The 15,611-nt window shown below is 43.4% G+C and overlaps 1 protein-coding gene across 3 annotated transcripts in view; it reads left to right on the top strand.

Moving 5' to 3' along the window:
• Positions 1–15,611, top strand: part of LOC132834916 (rho GTPase-activating protein 22-like) — a 411,982-nt gene that overhangs the window by 330,254 nt on the left and 66,117 nt on the right. For all 3 annotated transcript variants that reach the window (XM_060854044.1, XM_060854045.1, XM_060854047.1), the window contains one exon: positions 4,642–4,776. In XM_060854044.1, the coding sequence (XP_060710027.1) occupies positions 4,642–4,776 (135 nt within the window). The remainder of the gene's footprint in view (positions 1–4,641; positions 4,777–15,611) is intronic.

Raw genomic sequence — 15,611 nt, 5'->3', positions numbered from 1 at the left:
CGATAACTAGACCATGTTGAAGTTTCAATTGGAAAGCAAGTCCCAATAGCATCAGTGTTGATTAACTCCAGTAACGACAATAATTGTCCCCATTGACAGTCACCATCAACTCAATGACTGGAACTCTGAGCTAACCTCCCCACCCCCGACTATAATCGGTCTACATCTTGTCTGATTGTTTAGATTAGATTAGATTAGACTTACAGTGTGGAAACAGGCCCTTCGGCCCAACAAGTCCACACCGACCCGCCGAAGCGAAACCCACCCATACCCCTACATTTATCCCTACCTAACACTACGGGCAATTTAGCATGGCCAATTCACCTGACCCGCACATCTTTGGACTGTGGGAGGAAACCGGAGCACCCAGAGGAAACCCACGCAGACACGGGGAGAACGTGCAAACTCCACACACAGTCAGTCACCTGAGTCGGGAATTGAACCCGGGTCTCAGGTGCTGTGAGGCAGCAGTGCTAACCACTGTGCCACCGTGCCGCCCACAAAAAAAATAGATTCTTGCCAAAATTCTGCAAGGTGGTTCCTCTCAATGGCCATTCTGTGAAGATTGACAGTGATGCAGTCCCTGTCCTGGGACATATTAGACTGCCATCAAATTGTTGTTAATACCCTGAGCACAGAACAAAGTATTCTGCCTGGAGGTCAGTGTTGAGTGGGGTCCCGCAGGGCTCTGTTCCTGGGCCTCTACTCTTTGTAGTTTTTACCAATGACTTGGATGAGGAGATTGAGGGGTGGGTTAGTAAATTTGCAGATGACACAAAGGTTGGAGGTGCTGTCAATAGTATTGAGGGCTACTGCAGGCTGCAGTGCGACATAGACAGGATGCAGAGGTGGGCTGAGAAACGGCAGATGGAGTTCAACCTGGATAAATGCGAAGTGATGCATTTTGGAGGGTCGAACTCAAATGCTGAATATAGGATTAAAGATAGGATTCTTGGCAGTGTGGAGGAACAGTATCTGGGTGTGCAAGTACAAAGTTCCCTCTAAGTTGCCACCCAAGTGGATAGGGTTGTTAAGAAAGCATATGGTGTTTTGGCTTTCATTAACAGGGGGATCGAGTTTAAGAGCCGCGAGGTTTTGCTACAACTCTACAAGTCCCTGGTGAGACCACACTTGCACTATTGTGTTCAGTTCTGGTCGCCATACTATAGGAAAGATACAGAGGCTTTGGAGAGGGTGCAAAGAAGGTTTACCAGGATGCTGCCTGGACTGGAGGGCTTGCCTTATGAAGAAAGGTTGAATAAGCTTGGACTTTTCTCTCTGGAGAGAAGGAGGAACAGAGGACACCTGATCAAGGTATACAAGATAATGAGAGGAATAGATAGAGTCAATAGCCAGACACTTTTCCCAGGGCGGGATTGACTGGTATGAGAAGTCATAGTTTGAAGATAGTCGGAGGAAGGTATAAAGGAGACATCAGAGGTAGGTTCTTTACGCAGAGAGCTGTGAATGCATGGAATGTGTTGCCAGCGGTGGTGGTGGAAGCAGAGTCATTAGGGGCATTTAAGCAACTGCTGGACATGCACATGGATAGCAGTGAGTTGAGGGGTGCGTAGGTTAAGTTATTATATTTTACATTAGGATTAAACCTCGGCACAACATCATGGGCCAACGGGCCTGTTCTGTGCTGTACTTTTCTATGTTCTATGTTCTAACAATCACAGCCCTGCGGGAATATAGCTAGACAGCAGGTTTGTACATCAAAACCGTGGGAAACATCCTCTGGAGTCTATGGAAATATGTGACTCCCAATGGGATGTGCTGATAAATGATCAGCAGCTTCATAGATACCAGTTTGAGAAATACAACATCACTGTTGAAAATGTAACTACTGTCAAGAGGTGTCATCCACGTCTCCAACTTCGTTTTCAATGTAAACTCACTATTCATTGCATTGAGTCTAATCTTCACTTATTCAGAGCATTGAAGAAAGAAGTCTATTTAATAAAAAAACTTACTGCCTGGGGTAGAAATTGTCCACTGTCTCACTGAGGCACCATCTGTGTTCCACCAGTGCAGACTTGATGGGCTGAAGGGACTATTTCTATGCTGTAGACCTGTGATTCGATGAGTCAAAATCACCATTTACAGAGTTTTTGAGGAATGGAACTCCTGTGAGTTGCTGGGCAAAATTGTTCATTCATTTGGATGAAGGAGGAAGAAAGGTGATATTTATACAGCACCTCATTACATTGTCAGGGACTGCTGGGCGATCTTTGAAGGGTGATCACAGTTCTTGGTCAGTTGAGCAAACAATTGGCAGTCTGTGAGGGCCCACTAACAGACATTGCGATAAATATCCAGCAAATCTATTCTCTGTAACTGGACAATTTTTGACCTTTAATACCTGCTGTATGTGCTATAGGAACACACGTTACATTAACTTGATGTGGAGGTGCCAGTGTTGGACTGGGGTGGACAAAGTCAGAAGTCACATGACACCAGATTATAATCCAATAGATTTATTTGAAATCACAAGCTTGCGGAGTGCTGCTCCTTCGTCAGGTGAAACCAGGGTTCTGATGAAGTCATTTAGACTCAAAAGTTACCTTGCTCTCTCTCCCCATGGATGCTGCCTGACCCAGTGTGATTTCCAGCATTTTCTGTTTTTAGTACAGATTCCAGCATTTGCAGTCATTTGCTCCTAACTCTGTGTACAGCTGTGATTTAAGTATCTCTGTCAAAAGGATTGTATTTTGGAAAACCCTTCTACAACATTCACCTATCCTTTGATGTTGAGTTTCCGGAGATATTCAAATGCAATATCCGTTCCTTCTGTGGACTCTAGAACTCTGAGCTAATCTCTCCACCTCTGACTACAATAGGTCTACGTGACCCCTTAATCATCCCATCTTGTCTGATTGTTTACAAGATAGATTCTTGCCAAAGTTCTGCAAGGTGGCTCCTCTCAATGGCCATTCTGTGAAGATTGACAGTGACACAGTCCCTGTCCTGGGACATATTAGACTGCCATCAAATTGTTGTTAATACCTTGAGCACAGAACAAAGTATTCTGCCTGGACTCTAGGTAAGCACAGAGTCTGGGCTATTGGAAAACGGAATGTTCAAACATTGCACTGGTCAATGTATTGAACATTTTGTTTGGAAGCAGAAACATGTTGATGGGATCGAATTCAGCGACTGCACTTGTGCAGCTGCTGATTCATGACCCCGATTTATCCCAGCAATTTCATGAGCTGTTTCCGAGTGACAGAGATTCAGTTTCACCTGTGACTGTACTGTCAGTGACGACCTTTCCGGAAAAAAAAAGCCCTGTCAGACTCGTGTGACCTTGTGAGGAGGCCGAAGAGGGCTAAATAAACGTTTCAGGCCTGAGGTAACGTGTCTCCAAATTTATTGTCTGCGTTCTCAACTTTGGCATTAACAAATCATCCGATGAACAAATTGTGCCACCATTTAAAATTGTCTGTCTGGGTAAATACTCACTGAAGTTGTCTGTGCGACTAATCAGTATCCCTGCAGCCACGCAATGACTTCTGGTCTGTGTTTTTGCCAAAGTAGATGAAATATCTTAAGTAGCGGAGTGCGCTATGTTTTGATTTGATTTACAAGGCAACCACATTCTGTATAACAGGTTTCTGAGTTCTGTCTCATTCTCTAACATTGCTAGATTCTGCAGGCCTATGGCAGTGGGATATTTATAGTGGGTAATGGGTAAGTGTGCGTCCTTTAGGCTAGCATCCAGCTGGACGGGAGGTTTGGGAGAAAGTGACTTAGGATCAGAACATGGAAAAGACAATGCAATTGTAATCAACTGGTATGTAAAATGTACTATTGCCCAGTAAATGATCAGAGTATCCTAATATGCAGGGAGCAATCATTAAGTTTAGCCTTTTGAGCTCTATTTTACAGCTGTTGAAAGGAACTCTGACCAACTCTCTGAATCATAAATGCTGCAGTCAGAGATCGTGTCAGAACTGAGCTTGGAGAGCTTGTTGGCAGTTCAAACAGTCTCGCTGGTTTAGAGGTTAGGAACTTTGCCAATAAATGCTGAAACTTTTTCTTATGGGAGCACCACCCCAAAGGAGGCCCAGGGAGTAGGCCTACCACTGTTTTTGGCTTGAGGCTGCCAGGTGTTGGCACCGAATGTGATTTATTGTCTGCACCACTCAAATAATAAGCAAAATCACCGACCTAGTCTCATACCTTGTTGCTATTTCCAGCCAAGCTCTAGATCATTAACTGTTTCTCCAGACAGACTCTTTATTTTCCCTGTTAACTGCAACCTCAAAGCACCCATTGGAAGTCCTGACTTGTGTATTCTGGTCAAATCAGGGATGCTGGTCCAATACCACCTCTCTGTTGGTTAGAACCGGTCAACAGATGACTGATGGTACCTTAGGCCCAGGATGTCCAGAAGGTGGGGAACCCTCTTTGTATTCACTTCACATGTCCTCCCCCCCCAACCTTTCCTTTCAGTCAACCATTTATTGATTCAACTTCAGTCTAGTGTCTTCCCAACCCCCCCATTTCCCAGCCTGGGAACAGCCCTTTAGACACTGGTTGATCAGGCATCTGTCATGTTATCATCACTTCTTCTAGAGGAATGCAGTCAGAGTCGCGACAACTCAAATTGTTGATTCTCCTTTGTTTCTGTTCTAGGGGGTGCTGGGGACCGGGACCGGGACCGGATGGCTGTCAATCATGAAGCATTTCTTCTTATGGCCAACTCCCAGAATGACATGGAGGATTGGGTGAAAGCCATTAGGCGAGTGATATGGGCTCCATTTGGTGGAGGTACTCCAATACATTTGTATTCAGTACCAACATTAGATCCAATTGACTGCACTCAGCTCATTTTCAGGCCCAATCTAACAGCCTCCAGTTACTGATCCTTTACATCCAGTCAGGAGGGCATCCAGATTCTCCAGTTACCCCCACGTCCCCATACTCTCTCAATACTTGATATGGAGTGGATTCCACATAGTGACATCCAGCTATGTTTCCACATGTGTGATCTAGAAAAGCAGTGTCCCCTTAATAAAGGCAACCTTTTTTGAATGCTAGTCAAAATTGGGGTTGACTTAAATCAAGGAAACCCAAGCCCCAACATCATTCTTATAAGTCAAGAGTATGGTGCTGGAAAAGCACAGCAGGTCAGGCACATCCGAGGAGCAGGAAAATCGATGTTTCAGGCAAACGCCCTTCATTAAGAATGAGGCTGGGAGCCTCAGGGGTGGAGAGATAAATGGGAAGGGGTGGGGCTGGTGGGAATGTAACTGTGAGTAGCAACCCTTCCCATTTATCTCTCCACTCCCAAAGCTCCCAGCCTCATTCCTGATGAAGGGCTTTTGCCCGAAACGTCAATTTTCCGCCTCCTCAGACGCTGCCTGACTTGCTGTGCTTTTCCAGCACCACACTCTCGACTTTAATCTCCAGCATCTGCAGTCCTCACTTTCGCCTATCATTCTTATAAGCCCCATTCTACAGTAGCTGGGGGCAGTTACGGTTAGAATATTTTTAGCTTCTTCCCAATAAGCTGAGATTAAATCAAATCCACCTTCATAACATTACCCAATTTTGTCACAGCTCATCTGCTGTTGAAACTCTCATTCATGCCTTCCTTACTTCTAGACTTAATTATTCCAACATATTCCTGACTAGTCTCCCACATTCCATCCATTCTAAACTTGAGGTCATCCAGAACTCTACTGCCTCTGTTTTAACATGCACCAAGTCCCATTCACTTATCACCTACACTGGCTCCTAGTCAGGAAATGTTTCGATTTTTGAGATATTGAGACTCATCTAATTCTGACCTCTTGACCATCTTGGACTTCAGTGGTTCCACCATTGGTAACTGTGCCTTTCATTAATGAGATCACAAGCTCCAGAAATCCTTTTCAACATATTTCCATTTCTCAAACTTCCCTTTAAAACTGACCTCTCCAATGAAATTATTGTTATCTAACCTAAGATCTTATTTCTTGGCTCTGTCTCTGTCATATTTTGTACTTTGTGATGTTTTATGATGTTAAAAGTGCTATATAACTAAAGTTGTTGTAGTAGATTGCACATTGTTACTCTACTTACTGATTTCTCACATGTGAATGTAAGGCTTTTTACCTGTTTCTTATTTTAAAACATCCTTTTTCATGGAAAAAAAAATGACTTCAGAGCCGAATGTCATTTATCACCATGTTGTCATCTTAAGATGCTGTATATTAACCATATTAACTGAAGTGGAATGTATGTGTTTGTGGAAGCTTTATATTTAAAGATCTATCATTGAGTCCACAGAGGTCACTGTCATTATCTTCTCAATAACCTCTAGTTTTGCCTGTTCAGTGCCAACCTGAACCATTCTCCAGTAGGAATTGTCCAGTTAGTGCGAAGGGCTTACACCTTGTCTTGAACACTGAGGGTTTTCCTGCGGGGGAGCTTCTGTCTATATCTAATCATGCGTGGATGGTCCAAACTCAATGGAAGTTCTGTGGGGAGAAAACCAGAGTTGAGGTTTCAGGTTGCGTGACCCTTCCTGTGTTCTGAGAAAGGATCACTCGACCTGAAATGTTAACTCTGATTTCTCTCCACAGATGCTACCAGAGGGGCTGAGCTTTTCCAGCAATTTCTATTTTTGCTTCTGATATACGACATCCGCAGTTCTTTTGGTTTTTATTCAATGATTTGCTCAGTGGACCTCTCAATCATTTTGCTAATTCCTCAGATCTCACTGAATTGATGTTAGAAAGAGATTCTATGGCTCATGAAATGCTGAAAAGGTTGAACTCTTTCACCAGTTTCTAGTGCCCCCATGACATTCAGTCAACATCCGAGTGAGATTTCAGTTGTCCAGATCAAGGGAAAGGATATCCATTCTCAGCTTGCCCTCTGTACCTGAAACAAGCAAAACAAGTAGTTTTTAATTTGGCTATTCTCTCTTCTGTCTTTTTTGCCATTTCATGAAGCTGATGTAAGCTCAGATCAAGGAGAGTTTTGGTTCTTAATGTCAATCATGAAAATCACACTCATTGCTTCCTTACAATTATAACAAGAAGGGAGACAACCTTAATACACTACCGCACAGCCACTCAACACTACCTTGAAACCATAATCTATAAATCACTCGGCCCATCACGTCTGCTCCAAGTTTCCATGAGGTCATGGCTCATCTGATTAATTCCCTTACTGATTAGAAATTTAGATTAGATTAGATTACTTACAGTGCGGAAACACCGACCTGTCGAAGCGCAACCCACCCATACCCCTACATTTACCCCTTACCTAACACTACAGGCAATTTAGCATGGCCAATTCACCTGACCTGCACATCTTTGAACTGTGGGAGGAAACCGGAGCACCCGGAGGAAACCCCCGCAGACACGGGGAGAATGTGCAAACTCCACACAGTCAGTCGCCTGAGGCAGGAATTGAACCCGGGTCTCTGGCGCTGTGAGGCAGCAGTGCTAGCCACAAATCTCTCTGTCTCAGTCTTGAATAGACTCTTAACGACCCAACCTCAACAATCCTCTGTGGTGAAGAACTCCCCACAATCACTACTCTCAAAGAAAATCATCCTCATTTCTGTCTTAAATGTGTAACGTCTTATTCTGACATTACGTCTCTGGCCTGGCACGCCCCTACAAGGGGAAACGGTCTTCTCCAGGGCAGTTAGGGTAGGCAAAAAATACAGACCTAGTTAGCAATGCCCACATCTGAACAAATGCAGAAGAAAATACGTGCTCCTGAATCACATCACTGGATGATATTGGACCTGAATATTCCTGCATTAACATTGACCGCTAATGAGACTTATAGACTCCCTATAGTGTGGAACCAGGCCGTTTGGCCCATCGAGTCCACACCGACCCTCTGAAGAGTGTCCCACCCCCGTCCTCTAACCCTGCATTTCCCATGGCTAACCTAGCTAGGCTGCACATCCCCCGACAATTTAGCATGGCCAGTTCATCTAACCTACACATGCTTGGACTGCAGGAGGAAACTCTCACAGACAGTCGCCCAAGGGTAGAATTGAACCCATATCCCAGGCATTGTGAAGCAGCAGTGCTAACCACTGAGCTACAATGGCACCCAATATCATGCTATTGACAATCGCGCAAACTAAAACTCAATAGAAAATGATAACAGCTCCTGGAAGTTTTTGGTGAGACATTGTCTGTGATAATGTGTGATTAGGAAAGCAGGAAGATGCCAGTGAGTGTTAGACAGACCAATTATGTGAGAGGGCTTTGTAGCGTTGAGTCAGTGGCCATTCATCTGGGTCCCTGTTAATGTGTTTATAAAATAAATAGACAAAATCCTTTCCCTGGGGTTGGGGAGTCCAGAACCGTGTGGGCGGCACGGTGGCGCAGTGGTTAGCACTGCTGTCTCACAGAGCCTGCGACCCGGGTTCAAATCCCGACTCAGGCGACTGACTGTGTGGAGTTTGCACGTTCTCCCCGTGTCTGCGTGGGTTTCCTCCGGGTGCTCCGGTTTCCTCCCACAGTCCAAAGATGTGTGGGTCAGGTGAATTGGCCATGCTAAATTGCCTGTAGTGTTAGGTAAGGGGTAAATGTAGGGGTATGGGTGGGTTGCGCTTCGGCTGGTCGGTGTGGACTTGTTGGGCCGAAGGGCCTGTTTCCACACTGTAAGTAATCTAATCTAAAACTAGAGGGCATAGGTTTAGGGTGAGAGGGGAAAGATATAAAAGAGACCTAAGGGGCAACCTTTTCACGCAGAGGGTGGTACGTGTATGGAATGAGCTGCCAGAGGATGTGGTGGAGGCTGGTACAATTGCAACATTTAAGAGGCATTTGGATGGGTATATGAATAGGAAGGGTTTGGAGGGATATGGGCCAGGTGCTGGCAGGTGGGACTAGATTGGGTTGGGATATCTGGTCGGCATGGACAGGTTGAACCAAAGGGCCTGTTTCCATGCTGTACATCTCTATGACTCTATCTCTAAGCCTGAAGTAGGAACTGAATGATTTGAATCAGACAACTGCAGCAGCTAATTGTATTTCTGTTCAGAATGATTCAGGTTTTGAGATGCTTATAAAAAGCCAGCAAACTGTCCTAAAGATGTATCATAAAGAACAATATGTCTGCAATATAATATCTGGTCAGCAAAATACCAGCCTGCAGAGAATGTATTATATTATTGAAAGTGTGTGATATGCAGCACTGTGTACCACTGCCTGACATGTAGAGCACTTCAACATAGTGTGAGCAATTTCTAACTACATGTTTTCTAGATATGGGCATTAACCAATGCTTGGGAAATGTTGATACAGCCCAGCAGTGTAATACTGCATGGCTGGCCTGTTGAGGTGCACAGGAAATAGGAATTCTTGCGGCCCACCACCACGACCCTCCCTTACCCACTGCCATCATTTTTCCCCTGAATTGTTTGACCATTTAGGGGAAGAAAGCATGAGGGAGAGAGGCGATGTTCTGCAAGGCGAATGTCACATCTCTATGATAGTCCAGACAATGTGGTATTATCAGGTGTCAGTTCCCTTTAATACCACTGTGTGATGGAATAGATGAAAAAGAATAAGGCTTTAATGTGTTGACAGACAGGTCAGTCAAAGTGCCCATTCCGTGTGAGATGGTGACAAGCTCCAGTCACATATCAAGAGTGTTTTTGCCTCTGAAGATAATCTATCCACATCCTTTAAAAATACTTTAAATGAGCAATAAAGTGATTACCTGTATTCATTATCTATTGCCATGCCGGGGGTAACACTCAGCACGTTAGTTTTCCTGTAATCTCTGGCTCATAAATAAATGCAACCAGCAATAATGCCCCTTTTGAAATCAACGTTAACATTCCTCAGTTTCCTAGCAGGCAATTTAACTGAAATAATAACTCTGGGCATAGTGAGAAAGTCACTTACTGCTAGGATGTGGATTTGTACAGATGAGTAATTTCTGCTGTGAACTCTTAAGGGGAAGAGATCATTAACTCTGTTTGCTTATTATTTTATAGTTAAGAGAATAGAAACAGGGAATTCCTGAGATAAATATTTTTGGTAATGAAACAGCTTAGCTAATCTCTTTTAGGGACAGTGCTTTCGAAATATAAAAAGAGACGTGATTGGCAAATTCTTTTAGGAGAAGGGAAATACAGCATAATTTTCCTCAGAATGGCGTCACCAATCAAAAAAGGAAAGATTGGTTTCAGTATAAATGGTGACATTCAATAGTAATTGAATTCAATAATTCATAATTAGGGGTTTGAATTCCAAGAAAGAGCAACTTCAGTTGAATTAATTAGATTAGATTAGATTCCCTACTGCGTGGAAACATGCCCTTCGGCCCAACAAGTCCACACCGACCCTCCAAAGAGTAACCCACCCAGATCCATTTCCCTCTGACTAATACACCTAACACTATGGGCAATTTAGCATGGCCAATTCACCTGACCTGCACATCTTTGGATTGTGGGAAGAAACCGGAGCACCCGGAGGAAACCCACGCAGACACGGGGAGAATGTGCAACCTCCACACAGGCAGTCGCCCGAGGCTGGAATCGAATCTGGGACCCTGGTGCTGTGAGGCAGCAGTGCTAACCACTGAGCCACCGTTAATCCAAAATAAAACACAGGTTTCACTTATAACGATCAGGAAATGACCAGATTGGTGTAAGATCTCATTTGGTTGATCAGTGACCTTCAGGGATGGAAATCTGCCTCCTTACCCCAGTGTGGACTTCATGTGACCCATAGCTCACTCGTAATGCCCTCTGAAGTGGTGAAGCTAGCCCCTGTACCAAACTGCTACAGGAAAGGCCAACCCTGTGAATGTACCTACACCACATGAATGTGGCAGCTCACTCCCACCTTCTCAAAGATCAGTGAGCATGGATACTAACTGCCTGGAACGATCAACAAATCGAGAACGAACGTGTGGGAAAAAAAATTGCCAGCTGAACAAATCTGCTGGCCCTTCTTTTGTAAGGGGATATGTCTTTGAGGTATCCGATCGCTGGGATGGTCGGGTTAGTCTATAAATAAAGTGCATTAATGAAGATAGGGAGAAAATGATTGCAGAAAGATTTCCTGTCGAGCAGAGAAATTGGAGATTCCTCCAGGGAGCTGCTGTCCCTTTTATTTCACAGCTTTAACAGCTTTAAATAGCACAGGTGGGCTGCATAGCTGATCCAGCTTCATCATAGCAGCAGTGAATCAGTCAGCAAAATGCCCCTCAGATCATAGGCAAGATATGACCTTGACTAATTCTCCCTTAACCATTTCCTACCCTTCGCATGGGAATCGATTTGACCACAAACATTTGGAAATAGCCAGTGTTATTCAGCACAGAGGTTAATGCAGAGATTATAACCGGGTTTAAGAAACATTGAGATTTTATAAAATTCTTCCAAGGGGTGTGAGCATTGATGGCAAAGTCAACTTTTGTTCCTCAACCCTGACTGCCCTTGATCCGAGTGGTTTGCTGGGCCATTTCAGAGTAGACAGGCAGGAGGCTTGAAGAACCCAGCAAGCCAGGAGGTGGAGCAGTCGGTGTTTCGGGTGTAACCCTTCTTCAGGACTCCTTTCAGAGGGCAGGTCAGAGTCAGCCATATTGCTGTGGGACTGGAGTCACAGGTCTGGAGGCCAGACCAGGTAAGGAGATTTTCTTTTCACTGAAGAAATTTATTTTGTATTCACTCGTAGGATGAGGCCATTGCTGGCTGGGCCAGCATTTATTGCCCATCTCTAGTTGCCCTTGAGAAGGTGGTGGTGAGCTGTCTGCTTGAAGTGCTGCAATCCGTGTGCTGTACACAGACCCATTAGGGAGGGAATTCCAGGATTTTGACCCAACCACACTGAAGGAACAATGATATATTTCCAAGTTTAGAAATATATCACTTTTAGACAGTTGTTAAGATGAGGAGCTGAAAATCATGGTATGGAGCTGTACTCAGTTCAGTTAAACAAAGCAACATTAGGAAGCATAGTTTGGAGATGCCGGTGTTGGACTGGGGTGTACTTAGTTGAAAATCATACAATACCAGGTTATAGTCCAACAGGTTTAATTGGAAGTACCAGCTTTCGGAGCGACACTCCTTCATCACAACCATTGATGAAGGAGTAGCAATCCGAAAGCTAGTGCTTCCAATTAAACCTGTTGGACTATAACCTGGTGTTGTGCGATTTTTAACATTTAGGAGGAGAAGAATAACAGTAGACCATTCAGCCTCTTGAGTCTCATCTATCAATTAGTAAGATCATGGCTGATCTGTATCTCAGCTCTATCTGTCTTTCTTAGCTTGTAACTTTTAATAAATGCCTTTGGCTATCAAAGAAATCTGTTAATCAGTGATATGAATGTTTAATTGTCCCACAGTCCCATAGCTTTTTGTTGGAGATGGTTCGGTATGGCTTGAGAGCTTAGGGTGAATCTCAGAATGTGTTGACCTATGGAGAGTGGGGATAAACAGAATACTGTTCAGAAATGCAGAATTTTTATTTATTTATTCATTTGCAGAATGTGGGCGTGGCTGGCTGGCCAGCATTTATTGACTGTCCTTGATCTCAGTACTGTTACCGTGCGAAAGGAGGCCATTCAGCCCACAGTGTCTGTACTGACTCTTTAAGTGTGCATCATGATTTAATGCCATTCTCCTCCTTTTTTCCCCATAACCCTGCACTGAATAAATAATCACTCTATGCCATCTTGGATGCCTCCATTGTACCTTCCTCCACCACGTTTTCAAGCAGTGTATTCAATTGTATATTTTATAAAACACTTCAAAACTGCACACTTTCATCCACGAGCCTTTTCTGAGCTGGAACTGTATCTCCCTGACCACATCCTTCAAGACATTGAAAATATTTCTTTAATCTCCTGTTGCCTTTCTCCTGTTGTAGGAAACCAATTTCTGGAGTTGCTCATTCCTGGGAGCAACCTTGTGAACTTCTTGAAACACGCTCATCTTTCCTAAAGTGTGGAATTCAGAACCACACGGAATATTCCAGGACTGCAGGAAGGCTCAATAAATGCTGATTTCTTTTTTTAACCATTAAATTCTGTCAAACAGACAATATGTCTGAAACATTCACTCTTCAAAGACATGACATGGAAATAGAAACATGCATGGTGCAGGACATTTCACTATGTTGTGACTCCCAGGCATTAAAATATTTACTTTAAATGTGAAGAAACCAATTCCATTAGTAAAATATGAATATTACATCAATAATTTAAACATTATTATGTCATTTATTCACTATTACAGTTTTTACTTATAAGTAATACAAAAACTCAAAGATTGCATCTTTGTTTCTCTCACCTCACTGTGTTCAAAATCTTTTAAAATCCTCCCTCCACCTCTATATTTAATTTGTTCATGGGATGTGAGTATCACCGGTTAGGTCAGCTTTTATTGCCCACTCCCTAATCTCCGAATCTCACCTCATTTTTATCTCCTCTATTATCCACTTCACTGCCAAGCTTCAACCATTGGCAAACCTCTTCCCTACCATCTGTGACGCACACTTCCTCTCTCCAGCTTCAAAAGCCTTCCTACATCCTAACTTCACACGACAGGCTTACCCTTAACTCTGTTTATGCAATCTTGGATCTAATCAGCGCTTTCTGAAACATGTTGGAACAGACTTATTGGGTTAGAGGCTCCTCATAAGTGCAAGTTATTGATTCAAACTGCCATTAAATCTGGTATTTATGTTACTCATTCAGGTCAATGTGCCTGGCCTCCAGACATGGTTGTCTGGTTAATGTATCAGTCTGTCTTACTTGGATTTCACTTGGAACAAGTATCAAATTTGAAGAGTGCCTTTAACTGGACCAGTCATATAAATATTGTGTTAAGGACCTTGTGGTACAATGGTAGTTCCCTACCTGCAGAAAACCTGGGTTCAAGTCCCATTTGTTCCAGAGGAATGTCATAACATGTCTGAACAGGTTGATTAGAATATCTAAAACAATGCCCTGTAAACAAGAGGTCAGAGGTTGGGAATTCTGCAAGTAGAAACTGACCTTCTGTCTCTCTGAAGCCTGTGCGTTTGTCATGTTGTGGTGTTAAAGAATCTGCTGAGGCAAATAAATTTATTTGAGAAACTTCTCATTTTGCTAAAAGAAACAGCCAGCTCACATGACATTGCATCACTTCCTGTGGTGACACACTGTCTCATGAAAGAGTCAAACAACAAGGGAACAGACCCTTCGGCCCAAGTCGGGAGTCTGACAGACCACTCTCTACGTGCCTCGGTGAGTGCAGTTCCAACAACACTGAGAGAGCTTGACACCATCTCAGACAAATCAGCCCAATTTTAGGCACCATTTTCAAACTATATTGCCCTGACCACGACAGTGGAGTGGCTGCAGTGCCTACAGCATACAGACAGTAACAACTCACCAAACCTCTTCATTGGCATCATCCAAATCCATGACCTCGAAAACGACAAGGGGAGCAGATGCTTGGGAACACCACCACTGCATGTACCCCTCCAAGCTACTCATGAAGCTGACTTGGAAATATATTGCCATTCCTTGACTGTCACTGGGTCAAAGTGTTGAGAATCCCTCCCCACAACATTGTGTGCCTATTGTGGATTGCAGTGGCTTAAGGAAGTAGCTTACCACTAACTCAAGGGAAATTAGGGATGGTTAAATGTTGGCCTAGTGAGACATAGCCACATCCTAAGTAAAAGTAAAAAGATGGATAACAATTTTATGGAATACCATAAGATGACTTTGCATAGGATTAAGTGCAATTAAGCAGGACACAAACAGACTTCCAACTACAATAATACAAATAATTAATCTCTTTATATCCTAGTTTGAGAAAATTTTAGAACAGAAATGGGCATGGATAGTAAATTATATTGCTGAAAGAATTGTAATTTACTAATTATAAAACAGAGGCCAACATTAATTACACTGTGATCATTGAACTTGCTCCTGTCTTATCTGTGAAGACTTTGACTTGTTCCTCTAATACTCTTTTGTCACATTGTGTTGTTAAAGAATCTGCTGAGGCAAAGAAATTTACTTAAGAAACTTTTTACAATAGTTTCACTTTGCGCAAAGGTTTGCAAGAGACAACCAGATCAAATGACACATCACCACTTCCTGTGGTGGCACCCTGTTTCATTTTGATTTATAGAGTCATACAGTGTGGAAATTGACCCTTCGGCCCACCTTGTCCATTTCAACCAAGGTTCCCAAACAGATAGACAGCGCAACCTTGATTATCCGAATGACGCAGGCAGGGAATATTTTGTTCAGATGGTCAAATGTTCGGATAACACGATTTACCCAAGCATCGGGACCTTGAGATCTTGTTTGGATAATCTGAAATTTGGATAATTGATGCTCAGATAACTGAGGTTGCCTGTTGTCCTATTTGCCAGCATTTGACCCATATGTCTTTAAGCCCTTCCTATTCATGTAGCAATCCAATGTCTTTTAAATGTTTCTACCTCCACCAGTTCCTCTGGCAGCTCGTTCCATGCACGCACCATCCTCGATGTGAAAACGTTGCCCCTCAGGTCCCTTATAAATCTTTTCCCTCTCACCTTAAACCTGTGCCCTCTAGTTTTGAGCTCCCGTACTTGGGGTACAGATCTTGCCTCTTCACCATATCTAAACCTCTATAAACCTCA

This window comes from Hemiscyllium ocellatum, chromosome 43 (genome assembly GCF_020745735.1).
Source record: "Hemiscyllium ocellatum isolate sHemOce1 chromosome 43, sHemOce1.pat.X.cur, whole genome shotgun sequence".
NCBI lineage: Eukaryota > Metazoa > Chordata > Chondrichthyes > Orectolobiformes > Hemiscylliidae > Hemiscyllium > Hemiscyllium ocellatum.
The sequence above is the reverse complement of the archived record's forward strand: the minus strand, read 5'-3'. Positions and strand labels throughout refer to the sequence as shown.